The 22,690-nt window shown below is 39.3% G+C and overlaps 1 protein-coding gene across 1 annotated transcript; it reads left to right on the plus strand.

Annotated features, from left to right (window-relative positions):
* The first annotated feature begins 8,714 nt into the window (after positions 1–8,714).
* GIMAP1 (GTPase, IMAP family member 1) lies at positions 8,715–12,996 on the plus strand. Its single transcript, XM_049777881.1, has 3 exons — positions 8,715–8,769; positions 11,106–11,154; positions 12,122–12,996. Exons 2-3 carry the CDS (start codon positions 11,112–11,114, stop codon positions 12,994–12,996), a joined length of 918 nt encoding a protein of 305 aa, XP_049633838.1. The 5' UTR covers positions 8,715–8,769; positions 11,106–11,111.
* Positions 12,997–22,690: the final 9,694 nt, after the last annotated feature.

Genomic DNA, 22,690 nt, shown 5'->3' on the forward strand with positions numbered 1-22,690 from the left:
AAAAAAAAAAACTTGCTGAAATATGCCTGCCATCTAAACAGTGAACCAAATGGGAAATGTTATATGCAGAGGGTGTGAAATACAAACTATATAGTCCAGATGGAACCAAAAAATGAGTGGCAGGTGTTAATCTCTCGTATGAATTATTAATGGGATAAAAGCAATATTCAGATGTACAGACACAAGCGGCTTTACCAAAGGAAATCTCAAAAATAATTAAAGACATTGCATTATCTGCATGGGAAAGAATTGATACTAACAGTACTGGTGAGGGAACCTTTTTAAGAATCATCCAAGGTCCCCAGGAGCCTTATGTAGAATTTGTGGCTAAGCTCAAAGATGCTTTAAAAATACAAATTAAAAATGATGAGGTGAGGAAATTTCTAGAAAAATGTTTGGCTTATCATAATGCTAATTTGGCTTGCAAATTGGTATTGGCTTCGTTGCAGGAAAAGGCTTATTTAAATAAATTTTATATGTATGTAGGAATGTCTATGATATGCCCCATTTATTAGCAAATTTAGATCAGGTGCAAACCTTTGCAATTACTAAAGAAAACATACCTCTTTACCAAAGGGGACAAAAAGTTGCCCGAAAGCAAGGTCTCTGCCCAAAATGTAATAAGGGTCACCACTGGGCGAAAGACTGTAGATCTGAAAATCCCCCTAATAATAACATAGGAAGAGGTTTTAATACAAATCCTAGGAGACAATTTGCCTGTTACCATTGTGGAAAACAGGGGCATATTAAAAGCAATTGTAGTCTTTTGTTAAATTCAGCTCCTCCGGGATCTACAATTACAAAACAGGGAAAAGGCTACAGGGCCAATCCCCAGGCCCTTACAAATCAGGGGCAAAGTCATCAAACCATAATTCTTCCCGGCCCAGCCCAAGAAGATTAATCTCAATTAATGAATTAACACATGACACAGCGGGCAGTGCTGGGCTTGACATAACTTGCCCAGAGGACATTACAATTTACCCAGGAGAATGCCCTTATATGTTACACACAGACATAGTGGGACCACCACCCCCGGATACGTATAATGGGTATGATTCTGGACAGAAGTTCCCTTAACGTAAAAGTTATATCAGTAACCACAGGTGTCATTGATTCAGATTCAAAGGGAGAAATTATTGTAGTTATTAACGTGCCAGTTACTTGGACTTCCAAAAAGGGGGAGATGATTGCCCAAATAGTAATAATACCTTATGTTAAAATTGGGACTTCAGATAAAATAAGAACTGGAGGTTTTGGAAGCACAGATCCAGGGCTGCCAAAAACCCATTAGTGGCTCTGATTACTAAATGTAAAGATGAAAATCCAATGATTAAACTTAATTTAGAAGGGCAATTCTTCAATGGCATGATAGACACAGGTGCTCAGGTCACTGTAATTTCTGATAAAGAATGGCCAGAAAATTGGCCTCTTCAAGAAATTCCATATTTACTAAAAGGAATGGGAGGCCTGAGTTCTTGTTTGTTAAGCACAAGAACCATGGTATTTTATGGCCCAGAAAACCAAAAGGCTATAATCAGACCTCATGTAAGCCCATTCTCACCATCCCTGTGGGGCCGTGATTTGCATAAACAATGGAAGGCAGAATTCCATATGCCATTAGCTCAAGGTGAGCCTGGACCTTATCCTGAATTAAAAACCCAAAAAATGGGCCAGGTAGGTGGCGCTGGAGGTAAGGTGTCTGCCTTGCAAGCGCTAGCCAAGGAAGGACCGCGGTTCGATCCCCCGGCGTCCCATATGGTCCCCCCAAGCCAGGGGCGATTTCTGAGCACATAGCCAGGAGTAACCCCTGAGCATCAAACGGGTGTGGCCCAAAAACCAAAAAAAAAAAAAAAAAAAAACCCAAAAAATTTGGTAGGGGCTAACTGCCAGAAAAACCCCAGCATCGATAAAAATAAAATGGAAATCTGACTAACCAATTTGGATAGGCCAGTGGCCCCTTAAAACTGATAAATTAAAGGTGCTGACAGAATTAGTGGAAGAACAGCTAAAATTAGGACATATTGAGCCTTCGTTTTCTCAATGGAATTCACCTATATTTACTATAAAGAAGAAATGTGGTAAATGGAGATTGTTAATGGATCTGAGAGATGTGAATTTAACTATGGTATCTATGGGAAAATTACAGACAGGTTTACCATCACCTGTAGTAATCCCTAAGGAATGACCACTAATTATAATTGATTTGAAGGACTGCTTCTACCATATTCCTATTCACCCAGATGATAAACACCGTTTTGCATTCTCAGTTCCTTCTATTAATAATACCCACCTTTGCAGGTGTTTTCAATGGACTGTTCTCCTTCAGGGCATGCTAAATTCACCAACTATGTGCCAATTTTTTGTGGACAAAATTTTGAGTCCTGCTCGTGAAAGATTTCCCCAAGCTATAATTTATCATTACACCAATATTTTAATTACAATGAATAATGAAACAGATTTACAGAAATTATATGCTATGTGATTAATTGTTTGCAAATGGCAAGGCTAAAAATAGCTTTAGAAAAAATACAGACCATGCCACCGTATCAATACTTGGGCTTTATTTTGGAAAGAACATCAATACATCCACAAAAAATTTCCATCAAAAAAGAAAACCTTAAAACACTTAATAACTTTCAGAAACTTTTAGGTGATGTAGATTGGCTCCGCCCAGCACTAGGAATCTCGAATGCAGAGCTGTTTAATCTGTTTAAAGCTTTGAAAGGTAATCCGGCGTTAGATAGTCTCAGAAATTTAACACAAGCTGCCAAAAATGAATTGGACATTTTCTTGAAAAGACTGCAAAAATCATTTGTCTTAAGATTCATCCCAGGAGAGAAGGTATTTCGATTAATTTTTCCTACAAAAGAAACACCTACTGCAGTTTTAATGCAATAGGCTGGTCCTTTAGAATGGGTGTGTTTACATAACAAACAGCCTCAGTCTGTGATATCTTACCTGCAACTAATCTCAGAATTGATTATCAAAGCAAGACTCAGATCAATATCTTTGTTAGGTTTTGATCCAGATATAATAGTATTGCCAATACCAAAAAGGAAATTGAGTTAATATTGCCTCTTAATGAATGAAGGGCCCTCTCAGATTTCACAGAAGAGATTTCTTCTCATTATTCAAAAGAAAAGACCTGGGACTTTTTAAAAAAGACTCAGTGTGTTATTTCTTCAATTGTACGGGATTCTCCTATTCCCAATGCAAAAGTTTTTATGTTGATGGATCAAGCGGAGGAAGGGGAGGAATAACCAGAGAAATATGAATATAACGATAGAAACCAAATATAAGTCTGCACAGAAAGTTGAATTAGCAACGTTAATTTATCTATTAGAAAATGTATCTGAAGCCATGAATGTTGTTTCTTATTCTTTATATGTTGTAAATTTATGCCCAGTGATAGCCACTGCCTCCATCAATTCTCATAGTCCTATTATACAGAACTTACTAAAAAAAGTTACAACAACTTATTCAAAAAAGAGCTGAACCCATCTTCATCACACATATTAGAGCCCATTTAGGTCTTCCAGGGCCAATGGCTCAAGGAAATAAAACTGCTGACTTGTTGGCAATGCCTATATTTAAATCACCTTTAGAGGAACATTCAGACTTACACACAAATGCTCGTCGTTTACATGTAAATTACCAAATTCCATGGAGGCAAGCTAGAAAAATTATAGAAAGTTGTAATATATGTGCTCTGTTAGCACAGAAGACTCATATAGCAGGAGTAAATCCAAGAGGCTTACAGTCTAACGAATTGTGGCAAATGGATGTAATTCAAACAGACTTATTTCCCAAAAAAACCATACCTTCATCTGGTAGTGTACACATATTCTCGATTTATTTGGGCAATCCCTATGTCTTCCCAAAAATCTAAGGCAGTTTGCAGTTTTCTTTTACAATGTTTTTCTGTTATGGGTATTCCGTATTCCATTAAAACTGATAATGGACCCACCTATATAAGCAAAACTATTAAATTTTTGTAAAGAATGCCAGATAAAACATCTTAAAGGAATTCCTCACAATTTTCAAGGACAGGCAATTGTAGAAAGATCCTGTAGAACTCTGAAAACTCAATTGCAAAAGAATAGAAAAAGAGGTTTAATGCCAACCGAGCTGTTATCTTTGACTCTTATCACACTAAATTACCTAAATTTACCCCAAGAGGAGAGCTACACAGCAGGGGAAAGACATTTTAAGGAAGGTAATCAGAGACAAAAACAACAAATATTCCAATTTGGATAAAAGAGGATAAAAAATGGATTGCTGGTTATCTCCTCTTGAGAGGGAGGGGTTATGCTTATGTTTCTACCAATGACAACTCTCCCAAGAAATTTTGGGTCTCCTTGCACCTAGTTAGAAATTGGACTGGCACTGATGATCAAGGTCAGGTTGCTGGGACTATAAACTCCTCCCCACATCAAGTACAGAGTGCTCAGGATATTGACAGTTATGGTGCTGCTGAGGTGACTGGGAAAGTAAATGAGGGATTAACTTTCATACCCCATATTCTCAGTGAATCTGACAACAGTAAAAAAGTCCTTACAGTCTGGAACACAAATAGAAAAACAGAAACCTGTTTTCACTGGATTACAAAATTTGGGTAACTCATGTTACATGAATTAAATATTGCAATGCTTGTATAATATTACAGACTTGACTCAGTTTTTTATCAAGATCATTATAAAAAGGATATTAACAGAGAAAATACAAAGGGACATAAAGGTAAATTAGCAGTTGAATTTGGTCATCTCATCAAAATCATGGGAAATGGATGTCATAAGTATTTCAATACTAAAAGCTTCAAAGCGACAATAGGTTTATTTAATGACCAATTTGCTGGACACAACCAACAGGATCCTCACGAATTATTGTTTCTTATAGAAGGACTACATCAGGATTTGCTTAAAAATTCAATAACAGATGAAACTGTACACCTTATAGGCAATGATAAATATGAACAATTTAGGGCTTGCAAATCTATTATCTATGATACCTTTCAAGGACAGTTTAAATCTATACAACAGTGTCTTACATGTTACCAAGAGTCTGAGGTTTATGAAACATTTGTTCAGTTGTCTCTGGCTGTCAAGTCTGCAGATAAATGTACTTTACAGGAATGCCTTGCTGAATTTTTGAAGAAGATTTCAGAGATAACAATAGAATTCACTGTAATAACTGCAACACTAAAAGGAATTTTTCAAAGAAAACATATTTATGAAAAATACCTTCCGTATTGATAATTCATTTGAAACGTTTTGCTTTAGATGGAAAAAGATTTAAAAACTATACACTTATGTGGATTTTCCTTTAGAAGACCTTAATTTAGCAGAATTCATGCAGGAAGATAATAACAAGATGGAAAAATATAATTTATCATCAGTATCAAATCATTTCGGTCAAGTTTATTAAGGACATTGTATTTCATTTTTGTAAAATTGCCACAGAACATTATTGGATCAATTTTGATGACAAGAAGATCAAGAAAATCCCTATTGGATCGGTAAAATCTACAGCAGTATATATCCTGTTTTATATTTCTCAGAGATCTACTATGAATACTTAATGATCATTTCCTTTATTTATCAATTGTCATTGATGTTTTATTGGTCATTGTTTAGGTATGATTGCTTAATAGGAGTGAATACGATGAATCCCCATTGTGGTTGCTTGCATGATGTATTTATGCCTTAATTGCAGTATTGTTTTAGGTAATTATTAATTAGAAAATTTTGCAATATATTGATGTTACTTAAACCTATATGAGAGAAAGATTCTTAATCATGTTAATGTTGCTTTATGATTGTGTATTGATATATATTCATTTGGCAACTTTTGAGTTTTCATTGTAACATCATTGTTTTATTGCCCTCAACGTAGATTTTGAGATGGAGGTATAATCATAGTTTTGATATAACCATACTTTTTGGGTAGACTCTTTTCACAATGCTCATTATCGATGACTGATTACAATAGATTTACTGTTTCATATTTGCATTATGGAATTTTATGGTCATATTGTGCATGAAATTCTTTTTCAGATTTACTCGATCTTGCCTTAAAAAATATTTTTTGTTATTGTGAATTTGAAGCTATCCATCTAAACCGTTTTTCCATTATTGTATTTTCAAAGTGTTTTTTGTTGATTCACTTAAAATTTTTTCCTTTGGCTTTATTTTGATTCCTGCCTAATAGATATTTTTGGTAATTATGAGTGAGTGTTATTCCCATAATTTTGTATAGTATGTATTTACATGTCTTATTGTGTATCTATCTGTCTTGTATATTTTGTATATAGTTCCCTTTTCCTGACATTTTATTTCCTAATTTATTATTCCTCATTATTCCCTCTTTTTTTTTTTTTTTTGGTTTTTTTTTTTTTTGGGTCACACCCGGCCGTGCTCAGGGATTACTCCTGGCTGTCTGCTCAGAAGTAGCTCCTGGCAGGCATGGGGGACCATATGGGACACCGGGATTCGAACCAACCACCTTTGGTCCTGATCGGCTGCTTGCAAAGCAAACGCCGCTGTGCTATCTCTCCAGGCCCATTTATTCCCTCTTTCTTCTTAGCCCTTAACGTTTTATTTGTAGGAATCCCATCACATGTGCGGATCGCCTCTTTCACCCACAATTGCAAGCCTCCTGATCTCGGACTGAAAAATACATCATTAACTATTCCAGTGCTGTGTCCTATATCAAGTTACAACTCTTCTTTCCTGATTCATCAAATGTCTTTGGTCGGACTTTTAGGAGTTCTATACTCCCTATCTTTTTAGAGTAACTTTGGACTTGGTAAAAAATTTTTAGCTTATGTATTTGTATTTTTATGATCAGAATCCTTTAAAGTATATTTAATTCTGTATTTTTGATTACTATAATTAATGTTTTAATTAATTGTAATTAATGTTTTAATTAATTTTAATTAATGTTTTTTAATCTTATAGGCTTTATGTTATATTTCATTAAAGTTTTGCTTTTGTAACTATGTGTTTGGGGTTAAATAGTATTACATTATTATTGCTATTGTTATTGTATTGTGTATTATTATTGTTTATTTACAAAAAAGGGGGAATTTTGTGTATTTTTTGTAATATTGTTTTTGCCTGTCATCTCACCTGGATCTTCCAGGTGGGGGCGATTAAGGAAAGAATAAAATAGCTTGTTGGGGAGGCTTTGGTCCCCTAATCTTTTGCCTTTGTTGATTATTTACTCCGGATATTATCACCAAGGTCTCCCCCAAAAGGGGGGACAGAAGAATGGGATTTAATTCATCTTTCTGGAAGTTATTTTTGGACTCGCAGACCATGAGCAAGGGATTCGACCTCCCCCCACACCCTCCCCATCTGTACTCTAGACAGGCTTTCCACTTCCCTCATTCATTCGCATTGTTATAATAGTTCTCAGTGTAGTTATTTCTCTAACTGCACTCACCACTCTTTGTGGTGAGTTTCATGTCATGAGCTGGACCTTCCAGCCCTCCTCTCATTGTCTCTGAGGATTGTTACAAAAATGACTTTTATTTTTCTTAAAACCCATAGAGGAGTGAGACTATTCTGCATCTCTCTCTCTCCCTCTGACTTATTTCACTCAGCATGAATCTATCATGTACATCCATGTATAGGAAAATTTCATGGTTTCATCTCTCCTGTTGGCTGCATAATATTCCATTGTGTATATGTACCACAGTTTCTTTAGCCATTTATCTGTTGAAGAGCATCTTGATTGTTCCCAGAGTCTGGCTATTATAAATAGCAATGCAATGAATATAGGTGTGAGGAAGGGGTTTTTGTATTGTATTCTTGTGTTCCTAGGGTATATTCCTAGGAGTGGTATAGCTGGGTCGTATGGGAGCTTGATTTCCAGTTTTGGGAGGAATCTCCATATTGCTTTCCATAAAGGTTGGACTAGACAGCATTCTTACAGCAATGAATAAGAGTTCCTTTCTCTCCACATCCCCGCCAGCACTGCTTGTTCTCATTCTTTGTGATGTGTGCCAATATCTGGGGTGTGAGGTGGTACCTCATAGTTGTTTTGATTTGCATCTCCCTGATGATTAATGATGTGGAGCATCTTTTCATGTGCCTTTTGGCCATTTGTATTTCTTCTCTATCAAAGTGTCTGTTCATTTCTTCTCCCCATTTTTTGATGGAATTAGATTTTTTTTGTAAAGTTCTGTCAGTGCTTTGTATAGTTTGGATATTAGCCCCTTTTCTGATGGGTATTGGGTGAATAGTTTCTCCTAGATTCTTATAACAGGGTGGACCCACGTGACATTGCCAGGGGGATGTCCAATCAATGGGAAGCTATTAACAATTGTATTCTTATCCTATTCTTAGGACTGGGGCAGAAGTTTCTTTAAACCTCTTTAAAGGGGGAGGGAATCCCTAAATAGAGTAGGATTATTGAAAATTACATCCAAACAATTGTAGAAGCAGAATCAGGTCTCAGATGTACAATCTCCTTCCCTTCACTGGCTCCAGCAAGATATTTGGTATTAGAAACTATACTGGCCCACACAGCACCTGAGTCATATTAGGAGGGAATATTTAAGGCTAAGCCCTGCCAACCCACAATTCTGAAACTCTGTCTCTTTAAGTTTTAACACAGGACCGCCCTCACTGGGCTTCCTGAGTTCTGAGTTTTAGTGCACAAAAAGGAAGTCTCTCTGGGAGGAAGCAGCCTGTTGCATTCTTTACCCTGAACAAAGCAGTGGATCACAGGCTTCTCCAAGCAGACTCAGAGCCTGTCCCCAAAAAGGTGAGTCAAGGAGAAAAGAAAGAGCTGCTATCAACCAGAAGAAAATAGGTTCATAGAATTTTCACTGCCTGAACACCTGATCCCCCAAGTACGCAGTGAGTAACCTCCGAATTTTAACTCCGTTCCAGTTTACAACTAAGTAATTTCAGAGGAAGTGCTCAGTAGAAGTGAAAAGGTATCTTTTCCACCCTGGAAAACACAGCTCTTATTTAGGAGCAAAACCTGCTTCTCCCTAACACAGGAAGAGAAATACGTGCTTGATCGTCTAGGAACAGAATATATTAGGAAAAGCATTAAACACTGTTCAACTTCATAGTCAGCAAAGGCAAAGACATTCCTCTGTCCAATGTCAAAGTGAGCTAAGATGTGGCAGATTGGATAAAAACAAATTTACTCCCTAACCATGTCCTTCTCCTTTCTGGACACTGTAGGTCATCTCAAGGGGCATCTGAGATTAGAACTTGTTCTTGAATTCCTTTTTCCTGGGTGACCCCTTACATGGCTGCTCCTTACACCAAGCATCATCACTCACCTTAGTGGTGAGGACACTATTTCCTCCTCTACAATGAAGGGATCAAACAAATAACTGATTTTAAGTCCTATTTTGTGTTTTGATTTCATCAGAAATGTCTGATGCATAAAGCAGAATCTCTGACGATAGTTCTTGAATTTTAAAGAACAGTCAAGCAATTCTGAAAAACAGCAAGTTTGGGAGGTGCTGAACAATCTGAGTTATAGAGTTCTAAATATTTGGAATATAAGATTCTCCACTTATATACACATCTGCACTTCTTGCCAAGATTACACGTAGGGCTTCTCTCACATCTTAAGAACTATTTTATATATATAAATATTTTATGTATTTATATTCATTATTTTATTTATGTAAATGATTATTTATATTTGATTTTATATATATGACATGATTATTTTATATATCTTATATATTTATATATAAATATAATATAATTACATTTATTTTATATTTATTATATTTATTATATCTATTTATTTTATATTTATCTTATATATTTATATTTTATATAAAATACTTCACACACAACCTCCCAAAGTATGTGGAAAATTTAAGTGACTTCCAAGAGGCTTGAGGAGCACACATTCTTTTTTCCATCTGTGAAAGGAATGACTTGCTTCAGCTAAAATCTTGTCTCTAAAACTCCTGAGTGTTTACTTCTTTCAGTATTGGTGCCAGTTATTAGAGTCAGTCAATTTCTAGTAAGTAAAAATAACTCACAAAATCACTAAAACAAAATAAATACCAGGTCCAATGTTTAGGAAGATGGCTGGGGACAGATGTAGAAACCCAATCACTGATACTGAGGACCAGACAAGCCTGTTATTGAAATGTATGAATAGAGACAAGTTAGAGACTCCAATGGTTCTCTTGCTTTTGTGGGAAAGGGAGAGAAAGAAACAGTTTACTTAGTGACCAGGTAGGTAGGTGACATAAAGAAGCATGTCTGAAAGCTCAGCTTGGAACTCAGGCAAATAAGAGGGAGAACAGACAAAAAAGGACATGGTGGGCTGGAAGAAAGTCTTCAGGACTCAGCTGTATGGGAAGAAGCTGCCTGAAAAGAACTGAGGATGAGGAGAAAGAGGCTGAGTGAGAGAGAAAAGGAGCTCAGGTGCTGGGATCCAGCAATCCAAGCCTGATATGAAGAATCAGTGTGGGTTTAGGAAATAACTCTGTTGAGGAGAAGCATCAGATTTGGGGCAGGACCCTCAGGAACAGAGGGGAGGGTCTCTGTCATCCCTTCCCCTCCAGCATCCAGATCTGATGTTGACACATTAAGATAAAAGCTTAGAGCAGTTAGAAGTTTTGAGATATGTTGAGAGATATGACTGTTTCTGATTTCTAAAAATAAAATTTCAACTTTCTTCTGACTTGTTTTCCAGGCAAAGACCTTTGTGTCTGTCATTGGGCAGTTTCTGCTTTTCAGGTTTGCCATAGTACCCCCACTAGCTGAATATTCTGGTGAACATAATGTTTACAGAGAGCAAGTACCCAAGTGGGATTGCTACCAATACTAATTTTACTTCCAGCTGACATATACTAAGTGTTCTCATCTATCCTCTGCTCTGTGCATGTGGAATCCCTGAAGGGATAAGACCAAAGTCACAAGCTATATTCCCAATCCCAGATCCAGATCCAATGTTCTTTCCTAAATTTATGGCTCATTCATGACTTTTGTTTATTCATTTTATGTCATTCATTTTATGGACTTAGCCTGGCACATTTTAGGTGATTTTTCTATCATATAAATTCATGCATGCATGAATGTACTAACAAACACACTGAATTTGGACTCTTTCAGGTGAGCATGGGAGGACGGAGGATGGTACGAGATGAAGAAAATATTGATGGTGAGGACAAATCTTTCAACAGATACTTGCCCCTGAGCTGGAGTAAGCACTTGGGAGAAGGGGGAATGTGAACTTTAAAACCAGAGACACAACCCATGGCGGGGTGATTCAACAGAACCTGAGGTCTCGTTTCAAATGAAACCTTCCCTGTCCCACTGTAAGGGTCTGGGACCCTAGACTAGTCAGTGCCTCCAAGCCCAACTGCAAAATGAGGTGAATAAATAAACAGCTTTGCTGTAGAGGGTCAGGTGCTAAAGAGGCAGGATTTATCAGGCTAAATTAGATGGAGATGAGGAATACAGAGTCAAATCAGCATCTGGTTAGGCAGCAGCTATAAGGTAAAGGGATGATGATCTCATCAAAGCCTACAACAAACATTCAAACTGTTTTTCTGGGAAAGACTTAATACTTAGATGAGAAACTTCATCTAAGGTGGCAGCCAAGGAGAGAGTTCAAAGGGCTTCAGTGCATGCATCCATGCTGTCAAGTGAACAGTCTGAGCCTAGCTTCCCAAGACTGCCTATGACTGTGATAGAAACTGGGATGTCTGGGATCCAGGCTTCTCTAGCAGACTCACAGCTTTTACACCTTGGGGATAGGGGTGGCACCTGGGAGAAGAACTAAAAAGGTCATAGATGTCAAATAGAGCATCTCTGTAGGTTTGTCTGGTTGGATTATTATCAGATATTATCAGGTATTATCCGATGAGGAATGTTCTAGAATTACAAAGGCTCACAAGTCTATAGAGGATCTACAGGTAACTACGGAGGAGTCCAAGACAAAGGTGGGAAGACCAGATCACAAGGGAGTGCAAAGACTCTGACCAGATAACTCCAGTAGTTTGAGGTGAAAAGAAAAGATGCATAGCATACCCTGAGGTTTGTGTGCCAAATGTCTCGTAGGAGGCCAGGTGGAACTGGATGGGGGGTGGGGTTGATTGGAATTAATGGTGATGTCTGTCCCTTAGATTCTGAGGCCACACAGACACTGAGGCTGGTCCTGGTGGGGAAAACAGGAACGGGGAAAAGTGCCACCGGAAACAGCATCCTGGGTCAGAGCCACTTCCAGTCCCTGCTCAGCGCCTCCCCAGTGACCACAAAATGCTCCGTGGGGAAAGGAAGGTGGGACGGCTGGAACCTGGAGGTTATGGATACCCCGGACCTTTTCAGCTCCAACATCCCCAAGGCAGATCAGCGATGGTGGGAGTGGGGCCGCTGTGTCCTGCTCTCATCCCCAGGGCCCCATGTCCTGGTGCTGGTGACCCAACTGGGGCGCTTCACCGCCCACGACCAAGTGGCCATAAGGACTGTAAAGGCCATGTTCGGGGACCAAGTGGTGGCCCATACCATCGTGCTCTTCACACGCAAGGAGGACCTGGAAGGGGACTCCCTGCAGGAGTATGTGCGTGACTGCAACAACCATGCACTGCGCAAGTTGGTGGCTGAGTGCCGAGGCCGCATGTGTGCCTTTGACAACAGGGCCTCGGGCCTCGAACAGAAGGCACAGATGGCCGAACTTATGGCGCTGGTGGAGCAGGTGCTCCGAGAGCATGGCGGTGCCCCCTACATCGGTGGTCCCTATCTCCTGTTGCGGACCCCAGAGTTTGCTAGTCCTGAAGACCGGCTCCGCAGGGTGGTGTCGAACCTAGCTGAGCGCATGAAGAGGCACCAGCGTGGGTGGCTGGCAGAGATGCTGGCCTGGACCAAGGTCCCCAGGAACCGCTGGCGAGTGGCCCTGGCCACCATGCTGCTGGGAGGCACAATTCTGCTCTGTGTGCTGCACTATTGGCGAAGAGCAAATGCAATGTCACCTACAGCAGATCCCCAGCTCAGGAATCGCTGATTCAAAGGAAATCGATAAGAGCTTCTTCCCCAGAACACTGACTGAGACCCAGACTCAACAATGCATGAACCCCCAGAGACCTTCTTTTCAGCCTTTCATTCCACTTTTGACATACATGTCATAAAATAAATATGCCTAACTTTAAAGTACCCTTAAAATGGCTTAGTCGTGATGCATCCTTCTTAGCTGGGAAAAACAGTCACATGGCAAAGTGTATGGAAAGCGATATGGAGATTCCTTCAAAATCTGGAAATTGAGCTCCCATTCGACCCAGCTATTCCACTATTAGGGATATACCCTAAGAACACAAGAATACAATACAAAAACCCCTTCCTCACACCTATATTCATTGCAGCACTATTCACAAGAGCCAGGCTCTGGAAACAACCAAGATGCCCTTCAACAGACGAATGGCTAAAGAAACTGTGGTACATATGCACAATAGAATATTATGCAGCCGTCAGGAGAGATGAAGTCATGAAAATTTCCTATACATGGATGTACATGGAATCTATCGTGCTGAATGAAATAAGTCAGAGGGACAGAGAGAGACGCAAAATAGTCTCACTCATCTATGGGTTTTAAGAAAAATAAAAGTCATTTCTGTAACAATCCTCAGAGACAATTAGAGGAGGGCTGGAACACCAGCTCACTCCATGAAGCTCACCACAAAGAGTGGTGAGTACAGCTATAGAAATAACTACAAAGAGAACTACCATAATCAAGTGAATGAATGAGGGAACTGGAAAGCCTGTCTGGAGTACAGGTGGGGGTGGGGTGGGATGGAGGGAGATTGGGGACACTGGTGGTGGGAATGTTGCACTGGTGAAGGGGGTGTTCTTTACATGATTGAAACCTAATCACAATCATTTATGTAATCAAGACGTTCAAATAAAGAAGAAAAAAAAAAGAAAATAGATTTTTCGAGGCCAGAGAGACTACACAGCGATAAGGCGTTTGCCTTGCAAGCAGCCAATCCAGGACGGAAGGTGGTTCAAATCCCGGCATCCCACATGGTCCCCGAGCCAGCTGGGGTGACTTCTGAGCACAGAGCCAGGAGTAACACCTGAGCTCCTCTGGGTGTGACCCAAAAAACAAAAACCCAAAAAAAAAAAAAAAAAAAAAAAGATTTTTTGGTAAACGAAAACCAGGGAGATTGTGGTGTTTTATTTGGTTCTTTGTTTTTGTAAAGCCGGGTTTTTTTGGTTTTTTTTTTTTTTTTTTTTTTCAGAAATACAGAGGAAGGGGGGAGAGAGAATAAGTAAAAGAGCAGCCAACTCAAGGGAGAATATATCTTCTCCAAAGGCAGAGAGAGGCCCTGAATACATCCCAGCATGTATTATATGCATTATTATAACTCTATTACCTATACTACAAGAAAATGAAGAAAAAAAAGGGGGTGAAAGAGTTATACAACATGTAAAAAGTATTAGACAGCACAAGAAAATGGACATTTAGGGCTTAAAGAAATACTAGAACAGGTAGGACACTTACCTTGCATAAGGCTGACCTGGCTTCAATTCCCATAAGTAAATTATATGGTTTGGGGAATCAAAATAAACACACGTTTAAGGGAATAAATTGATAATCAAGAACTAATTTTCCTTGTTAGTTTATGATAAATACACCAGAAGCATTAAAAAATGAAGAGAGGTCACTTTCTTCTCTGCATAAAAGTTAACTCAACATAGGGCCGGAGAGATAGCATGAAGGTAGGTATTTGCCTTGCATGCAGAAGGTCGGTGGTTCAAATCCCGGTATCCCATATGGTCCCCTGAGCCTGCCAGGAGCCATTTCTGAACACAGAGCCAGGAGCAACCCCTGAGTGCTGCCTGGTGTGACCCCCCAAAAAACAAACAAATGAACAAAAAAAGTTAACTCAAAATGGATGAAAGATCCAAAAATATAAAATACACTGAAGAATGGCCAAACAAAACATTCAATACACTAGCTTTTGTGAAATCCTTGGCATTTTCATTCAAACAGCATATAATGATGCCTCCATTTGCCCTTGGATAGCTCTACCTGAACTTCCTTTAATTAATTTTATTGAGATAGTATTTGCTTGCAGGAGTGTGATTATATAAATATATATATATAAGTATATATATAGTCTCTTTAGAGGTGCAACATTCTCATACTATACCACACCAACGGGTCAATAACCCTACAGTCAGAGGCCATTAGACCATTTTAGCCTTATTTCTCCTTGATCCCCACTGTGGTAACCTCATTCTGTAGGGGCCATTTCATCAGTAGTCAGGATCTGAAGGCCACTTACTATGGTTTGGTGTTTGGGATACCTGGAACTATCATTGGTAAATAATGCTATACTCTGTTGTGCTGGTGTTTAGGGCATGCTGTTCCCTGAATAGGCAGTTTCATATACTAGGGATTTTTTAAAATTATCTTTATTTAAACACCGTGATTACAAATATAATTGTAGTTGTATGATGACAGTCATGTAAAGAACACCCCCCTTCACCAGTGCAGGATTCCCACCACCAACTTCCCAGATCTACCTACTCCCCACCCCACCCACACCTGTACTCGAGACAGGCTTTCTTTTTCCCTCATTCATTCACATTGTTATGATAGTTTTCAGTGTAGTTATATCTCTAACTGCACTCATCACTCTCTGTGGTGAGCTTCATGTCATTAGCTGCACCTACATGGGAGGATGGGGGGAAGTAAGGGTTGGGACTGAGGCAGTAAAATATTAGAAATGAGCTTTGTAGGGCAGGTTCAAGGTCCCAATACAAGATGGATATTATGGATATATAGAATATATGCACACAATAATATTAATATGAAAACAAAGAGAAAAAATTTCCACTGCCTGTCCCAACGTAAACCAGTGCTAGAACAGCCTGCCCTCCTCCCAGAGTGCATTCGCGTTAGTGTAGGTAGAGATAGGTGGAAAGCCTGTTGACCCCTATAGAGTCCACCTAGACCGGTGTCCAGGAAAGGACTGAAGTCCAGGGGACCAGCAAGAGCTGGTCTCCAGAACCAAGGAGGAAACCGGAAACCAGATGTCTGCCCGCCCTCCTCCCCATGCACCTCCCCCCTGGAGTACGGAGGGAGGAGGGAACCTGAGGACCCCTAAGAGTCCACCTGAACCCACTTCTGGCCATCTGAGCTGGCACCCAGGGAAGGCCCGGAGTCAGGGGGAAAAGACAAGGATGGCTGGGGGCCTGCCAAGCCTCCCAGCACTCCCCAGGCTAGGGAGAAAAGGCTCTGGTATGGGGCCTCCCCAAACCCCATACCTGGCAAGAGCTGGTCTCCAGAATCAAAGAGGAAACCGGAAGCCAGATGTTTGCCCGCCCTCCTCCCCATGCACCTCCCCCCTGGAGTGCGGAGGGAGGGGGGAACCTGAGGACCCCTAAGAGTCCACCTGAACCCACTTCTGGCCATCTGAGCTGGCACCAGGAAAGGCCTGGAGTCAGGGGAAAAAAGACAAGGACGGCTGGGGGCCTGCCAAGCCTCCCAGCACTCCCCAGGCTAGGGGGAAAAGGCTCTGGTCTGGGGCCTCCCCAAACCCCATACCTGGCAAGAGCTGGTCTCCAGAATCAAAAAGGAAAACGGAAGCCAGATGTCTGCCAGCCCTCCTCCACTAGGGATATTCTCTACCAGTTCACATCCTGATCATTAAGAAATATTTTTATGGGCCAGTGAGGTGGTGCTAGAGGTAATGTGTCTGCCTTGCAAGCGCTAGCCAAGGAAGGACCGCGGTTCGATCCCCCGGTGTCCCATATGGTCCCCCCATATTGTCCCCCCAAGCCAGGGGCAATTTCTGAGCGCTTAGCCAGGAGTAACCACTGAGCATCAAATGGGTATAGTCGAAAAAAAAAAAAAAGTTTTATTAGACATTATTGTTCCTTCTTGTTGTTTTTAGTTCACCAAAGTGAGATCATCTGACATTCTTTGTCCTTCTGGCTTATACTCCTTAGCATAACCCCTCCAGTTTCATACATGTTGTATCAGAAGTCAAAATTTCGTCCTTTTTATGGATAAATAATAAACTATTATTAGTTCCACATTTGTCATGCAGAATGGGGGTAATTTCCAAATCTTGGCTATTATTCTTAAAATACTGCAATGAAGTGAACATGCATATTTATTTGTATTTTATGCTTTTTGAATAGAAACAGGAATAGAATGGCCAAATAACTGGGTAGTTCCATTCTTAGAGAAATCTCTGTTTTTCATAGAGAACAACTCAATTTACCTTCTCATCAGAAGTGAGTCTTGGTTTCTTTTTTCTTCTTTTTTTTTTTTTTTTTTTTTTTTTTTTGCTTCACTTGTAGTTTCTGGTCTTCTTGGTTCAGGTCATTCACACCAATGGAAAATATTATCCTACTGATATTTTGATTTGTATATACCTGATCATCAGTGATGATACACTGATGTGCCTGGGGATCTTCTGTGAGGAACTTTTTTCGATTCAATTTTTGTCAATTTTTTCAATTTTATATCATTTTGATGAATTACACTTTTCTTTATTCTTTAAAAAATTTTCATTTGAGGGCCCGGAGAGATAGAACAGCAGCGTTTGCCTTGCAAGCAGCCGATCCAGAACCAAAGGTGGTTGGTTCGAATCCCAGCGTCCCATATGGTCCCCCGTGCCTGCTAGGAGCTATTTCTGAGCAGACAGCCAGGAGTAACCCCTGAGCACCGCCGGGTGTGGCCCAAAAACCAAAAAAAAATTTTTTTTCATTTGAAAAAGAAAATTTTCATTTGAGTTTCAGTCATATAGTGTACCAACATCCATCCCTTCATCAGTGTACCCTTCCTACTGTCAATGTTTCACCCAGTATCACTCCCATCTTCCCATACTCTGGCAGGGTCTTTCTATCTCTTCACCTCTTTCTCCCTTTTCCTTTTAGGCACTGTGGTTTGCAATACTGTTATTGAAAATGTATCATACATATCACTTTAACTTTTTTCAGCACACAGTTCTTGTCCAGAGTGATCATTTCCAACTATAATTGTCATATTGGTCTAATCTCTGTCCTAATTTGTTGAATTTTTAAGGAATTGTCTATTTGAATAACTATTAAATAACTACTTAAATAACTTTTACCATGAAAGTATCTATTATATTACCTTGCTATTCTTCTAGCAAATCTGTAGGATTTGTAAGGCTATCTTCTCTTCCATTCCCTGGTGATGGCAATTTGTGCTATTTCTATTACTTTCATGGTCAAGCAAGTTATTTATTTTTATCTTTGCTATTAACCAGGTCATACCTTTGATAATTTTCTTCTATTATTTATGACTTTATTTATCCATTTTAATTAATAATATCTTTATTTAAGCGCCAGGATTACAAACATGTACGTAGTTGTGTTTTTGTCATAAAATGTACTTACCCCTTTACCAGTTCAACCTTCCTCTTACCTCCTGCCTTGCCATATCATGCAGCATAGACACCTCCATTTTAGGGGAAGCACAACTCCAGGTGTATCTATTATGATTTTCCTGGAACAGTGAGCTGATATTCCCCCAAGAAATATTTTAGCCAGCAGGCTCGTTGGCGGACGTTAATTATACCCCAAGTATATATACTTGGTTACTGGCAATATTTCTGATATTCATGACAAGATAGTGACATTACAATTTCTTTCTTACTATCTGGCACATTCTCTGCCTTGCAAAAATACTGGCCGAAATTACAGACCTCAGTCTATGACTCAGGGAAATTTTCAGCACCAAAAAGTCTGCTAAGAGTTTCCCCCGTTGGCCAGATAAATCTGTATTTCTAAAGCATAGTAGTCAGTGAAAATGCAAATCTGCTATTCAAGTTTCAACTTCTAGTTGGTAAACAAACAGTTCCTATCTTCCTTGCTAGTTGCTATGGGCTACTCCCCAAATTGTAGCAAAACAAGTTTCTTCTCCTTTGTCATAAGAACCTCAAGAATCCTGAGCTAAAAGGGAGGAAGTAACATAAGTAACATAAGGAGAAGGGGGTGTTCTAGTTTAGAAAGGAGGAGACGCAAGACGCCTGCAGCACTGCCTGTCTTTGAGACAGGCATTCTATTTCACTCACTTACCACCATTGCATGATAGTAGTTAGTGTGGTTATTTCTCTACCCACACTTATCACTCTTTGTGGCAAGCTTCATATCATGGTCTGGTCCTTCCACCCCTCATCTCTATTATCTCTGGGTATTATTATCATACTGTCTTTTATTTTTCTTAAATACCACAAATGAATGAGACTATTCTGAGTCTATCTTTCTCCCTCTGACTTATTTCACTCAGCATAACAGTTTCCATGTTCATCCATGTATAGGAAATTTTCATGACTTCATTTTCCTGACAGCTGCATAGTATTCCATCGTGTATATCTACCACAGTTTATTTAGCCACTCATCTGTTGCCAGGCATCTGGGTTGTTTCCAGATTCTGGCTATTGTAAATAGTGCTGCAATGAACATAAGTGTACAGAGGGTATGTTTGTATTTTTTGTTTTTTTCCAATGCATAAAAATATGTATTTCGTTTGGTTTTTCTCTTTTTAATATAAATCTTTGTTTAAGCATAATAATTACAAGCATGTTCATAGTTGAGTTTTAGTCATAAAAAAGAATATCCCCCCTTCACCAATGCAACTAGTGAATTCCCACCACCTATGCCCCCTCTCTTCCCCCACCCCTGCCTGTATCGCGACAGGCATTCTACTTCTCTCATTCTTTTTTCTTTTTAATTTTTTTATTTAAACAACTTTATTACATACATGATTGTGTTTTGGTTTCAGTCATGTAAAGAACACCACCCATCACTGTCACACCCCACTCAGAAGAGGCACACACCACAAGGTAGAGTGCCCTCCTGAGAAAGAAATTATATGCCAAAAAGGCCCGCAAAAAGCAGTCAAAATCACTTGACCCTTTGCGTGGATTATTTGGACATAATTTCATAAGGGCTGTAACTATTTCTCTCTTTATTTTAAACCTTTATTAGAAATCAGGCCTTAGTAAATTCTTTCCTACTAGAACAGCAATCAAACAGCCAAAAGTCTCCCATTTAATAGCTCCCTGTAATTTTTGCTACCTTGGCGCCTAAATTCAGGCCTTTCCATAAACTTAGCTCATAATAAAGTAATTTTCATTTTTTCCCCAAAACTCTGAAACATTCCTCACATTCCTACTCCCCTGTAATTACGTTTTTCTTCTGTTTTACCCAAAGCAAAGGGAACCCAAAACTAGCTGCTTTTTTCACCTTCAGTTTCAACTCTTTTACATGCTAATTTAAGCCAGGGTCTTTCCTTTCTTTCCCAGCCTCTTTGATGTCTAGAATTTGCATCTGCCTTCCAAGTCTCTAACCTTTAAAAACAGCTAGCTCAAAAAATAAATTTGTCTTTCGTTTCTGCTAACGAAAGTCCCCATGCAATCTGCGTGGTTTCATTCATTTCTACAACATATTTTCCGTCGTTCGCCGTCCGTGTACCCACTTTCTCCCCGTGGAATTTTTCCCGAACTCCACGAAGGATCTGTTTGCAGGCGCTGGCGTCTTGCGAACAGGTTTGGCCCGCAACACATCACCAGTGCAACATTCCCATCACCAATGCCCCAAATCTCCCTCCTCCCCACCCAAACCCTGCCTGTACTCTAGACAGGCTTTCTGTTTTCCTTGTACATTCTCATTATTAGGATATTTCAAAACGTAGTTATTTCTCTAACTAAACTCATCCCTGTTTGTGGTGAGCTTCATGAGGTGAGCTGTAACTTCCAGCTCTTTTCTCTTTTGTGTCTGAAAGTTATTATTGCAAGAATGTCTTTCATTTTTCTTAAAACTCATATATGAGTGAGACCATTCTGCATCTATCTCTCTCTCTCTCTCTCTGACTTATTTCACTCAGCATAATAGATTTCATGTACATCCATGTATAGGAAAATTTCATGACTTCATCTCTCCTGACAGCTGCATAATATTCCACAGCTATACCACTCCTAGGAATATACCCTAGGAACACAAAAATACAATACAAAAATCCCTTTTACACCTATATTCATTGTAGCACTATTTACCATAGCAAGACTCTGGAAACAGCCAAGATACCCTTCAACAGATGAATGGCTAAAGAAACTTCTCTCATTCTTTAACATTGCCATGCTAGTTGTTAGGGTAGTTATTTCCCTAACAGAGTTCACCACTCTTTATGGTGAGCTTCAGATTGAGAGTCAGTCCTTCAGGACCTTCTAGCCTTGAACTCTATTGTCTCTGGGCCTCATTACAATAATGTCTTTAATTTTTCTTAAAATCCATAGATGTGTCTATCTCTGTCACAGAGGGCATTTTTGCATTGTGTTTTTGTGTTCCTAGAGTATATCCCTAATAGTGATATTGTTGGATCATATGGAAGTTCAATATCCAGTTTTTTGAGGAATCTCCATATTGTTTTCTATAAAGGCTGAACTAGCATTCCCACCAGCCAGCAGTGAATGAGAGTTCCTTTCTCCCCACATCCCTGCCAGCACTGACTATTCTTGTTCTTTGTGATGTGTGCCAGTTTCTGTGGCAAAAATGATACCTCATTGTTTTGATTTTCATCTTCATGGTAATAAGTGATGGAGCATTTTACATGTGCTTTTTGGCCATTTGTATTTCTTCTCTGAGGAAGTGCTTGTTCATTCATTCTCCCCATTTTTTAATAGGGTTATATGTTTACTCTTTGTTAAGTTCTGTCAGTACCTTGTATATCGTAGACAATAGCCCCTTATCGGATGGGTATTGAGTGATAGTTTCTCCCATTCTGTAGGTGACCTTGTACTCTAGTCACTATTTCCTTTGAGGTGCATAAGTTTCTCAGTTTAATGTAGTCCTATTTGTTTCTCTCTGCTTTCACTTGCTTTTCACTTGTGTTTCCTCCTTGAAGATACCTTTAGATTCAATATCATGGAATGTTTTACCTATGTGTTGTTCTATATACCTATGATTCCAGGTCTGATATCAAGGTCTTTAATCCACTTGGATGTTGTCCATTTTAATGTAATTATTTTGTTGTTGAGTTTTATAAGTTTTTTAAGTCCTTACTGAGCCTTTGACAGATGCATGGTATGTAATGATATCCATGGTCCAGAGTTTCAATCTGATTAATTGGTAGAATGACTAAACTTGAGAATATGCTTATAACTCAAAGAAAAATAAGAAAGCTTTACATCTTTGTTATGCCTTTTATTCTGATATTGAGTCTGAAGATAACTTAGCACGGGAGTTTCAGACATATTGTGATTAATGAAAGTTAATTTCAGCATAGAGACTACAATTTCTTCCAAAGTACTGAATACATCATTCATTTTTAAAAAGAATATCCAGGATTGCTGAAAGGAAATTAAGTAATATGCATGATACTGCTTCAGTAACTGTATTGAAAACCACAGTGGTTAAAAGAAAAAAAGAAAAAAGAGATAGAGAAAAATAATATCTGCCACAAGGCAGGAAGGGAAAAGATCAGGAGGATAAGAGGGTGTTGGGTTACTAGGTCCCTTCTTACTCAATATTCGTTCTCCACACCAGAATGTGATCTAGTGTTAATAAATTATTAGGTCCACCCTAGGTGTGATCTGGTTTTTCTAATAAAAAGCCAGGTCTCAGGAAAGTACTGCATTCATTCTTTGGTCTTCCCCAGTAAGCTACCTGCTTCTAAGGAGCGAAAGGCTTGTATGTTGGAATTCCTGGCTGTGTGCTGA

The sequence above is a fragment of the Suncus etruscus genome, chromosome 1 (assembly GCF_024139225.1).
Source record: "Suncus etruscus isolate mSunEtr1 chromosome 1, mSunEtr1.pri.cur, whole genome shotgun sequence".
Taxonomy (NCBI): domain Eukaryota; kingdom Metazoa; phylum Chordata; class Mammalia; order Eulipotyphla; family Soricidae; genus Suncus; species Suncus etruscus.

Coding starts and splice junctions, on each gene's coding strand:
- GIMAP1 (XM_049777881.1), top strand. CDS start 11,112: ATGGGAGGACGGAGGATGGTACGAGATGAAGAAAATATTGATG. Junction 11,155..12,121: donor AGATGAAGAAAATATTGATG/GTGAGGACAAAT, acceptor TCTGTCCCTTAG/ATTCTGAGGCCACACAGACA.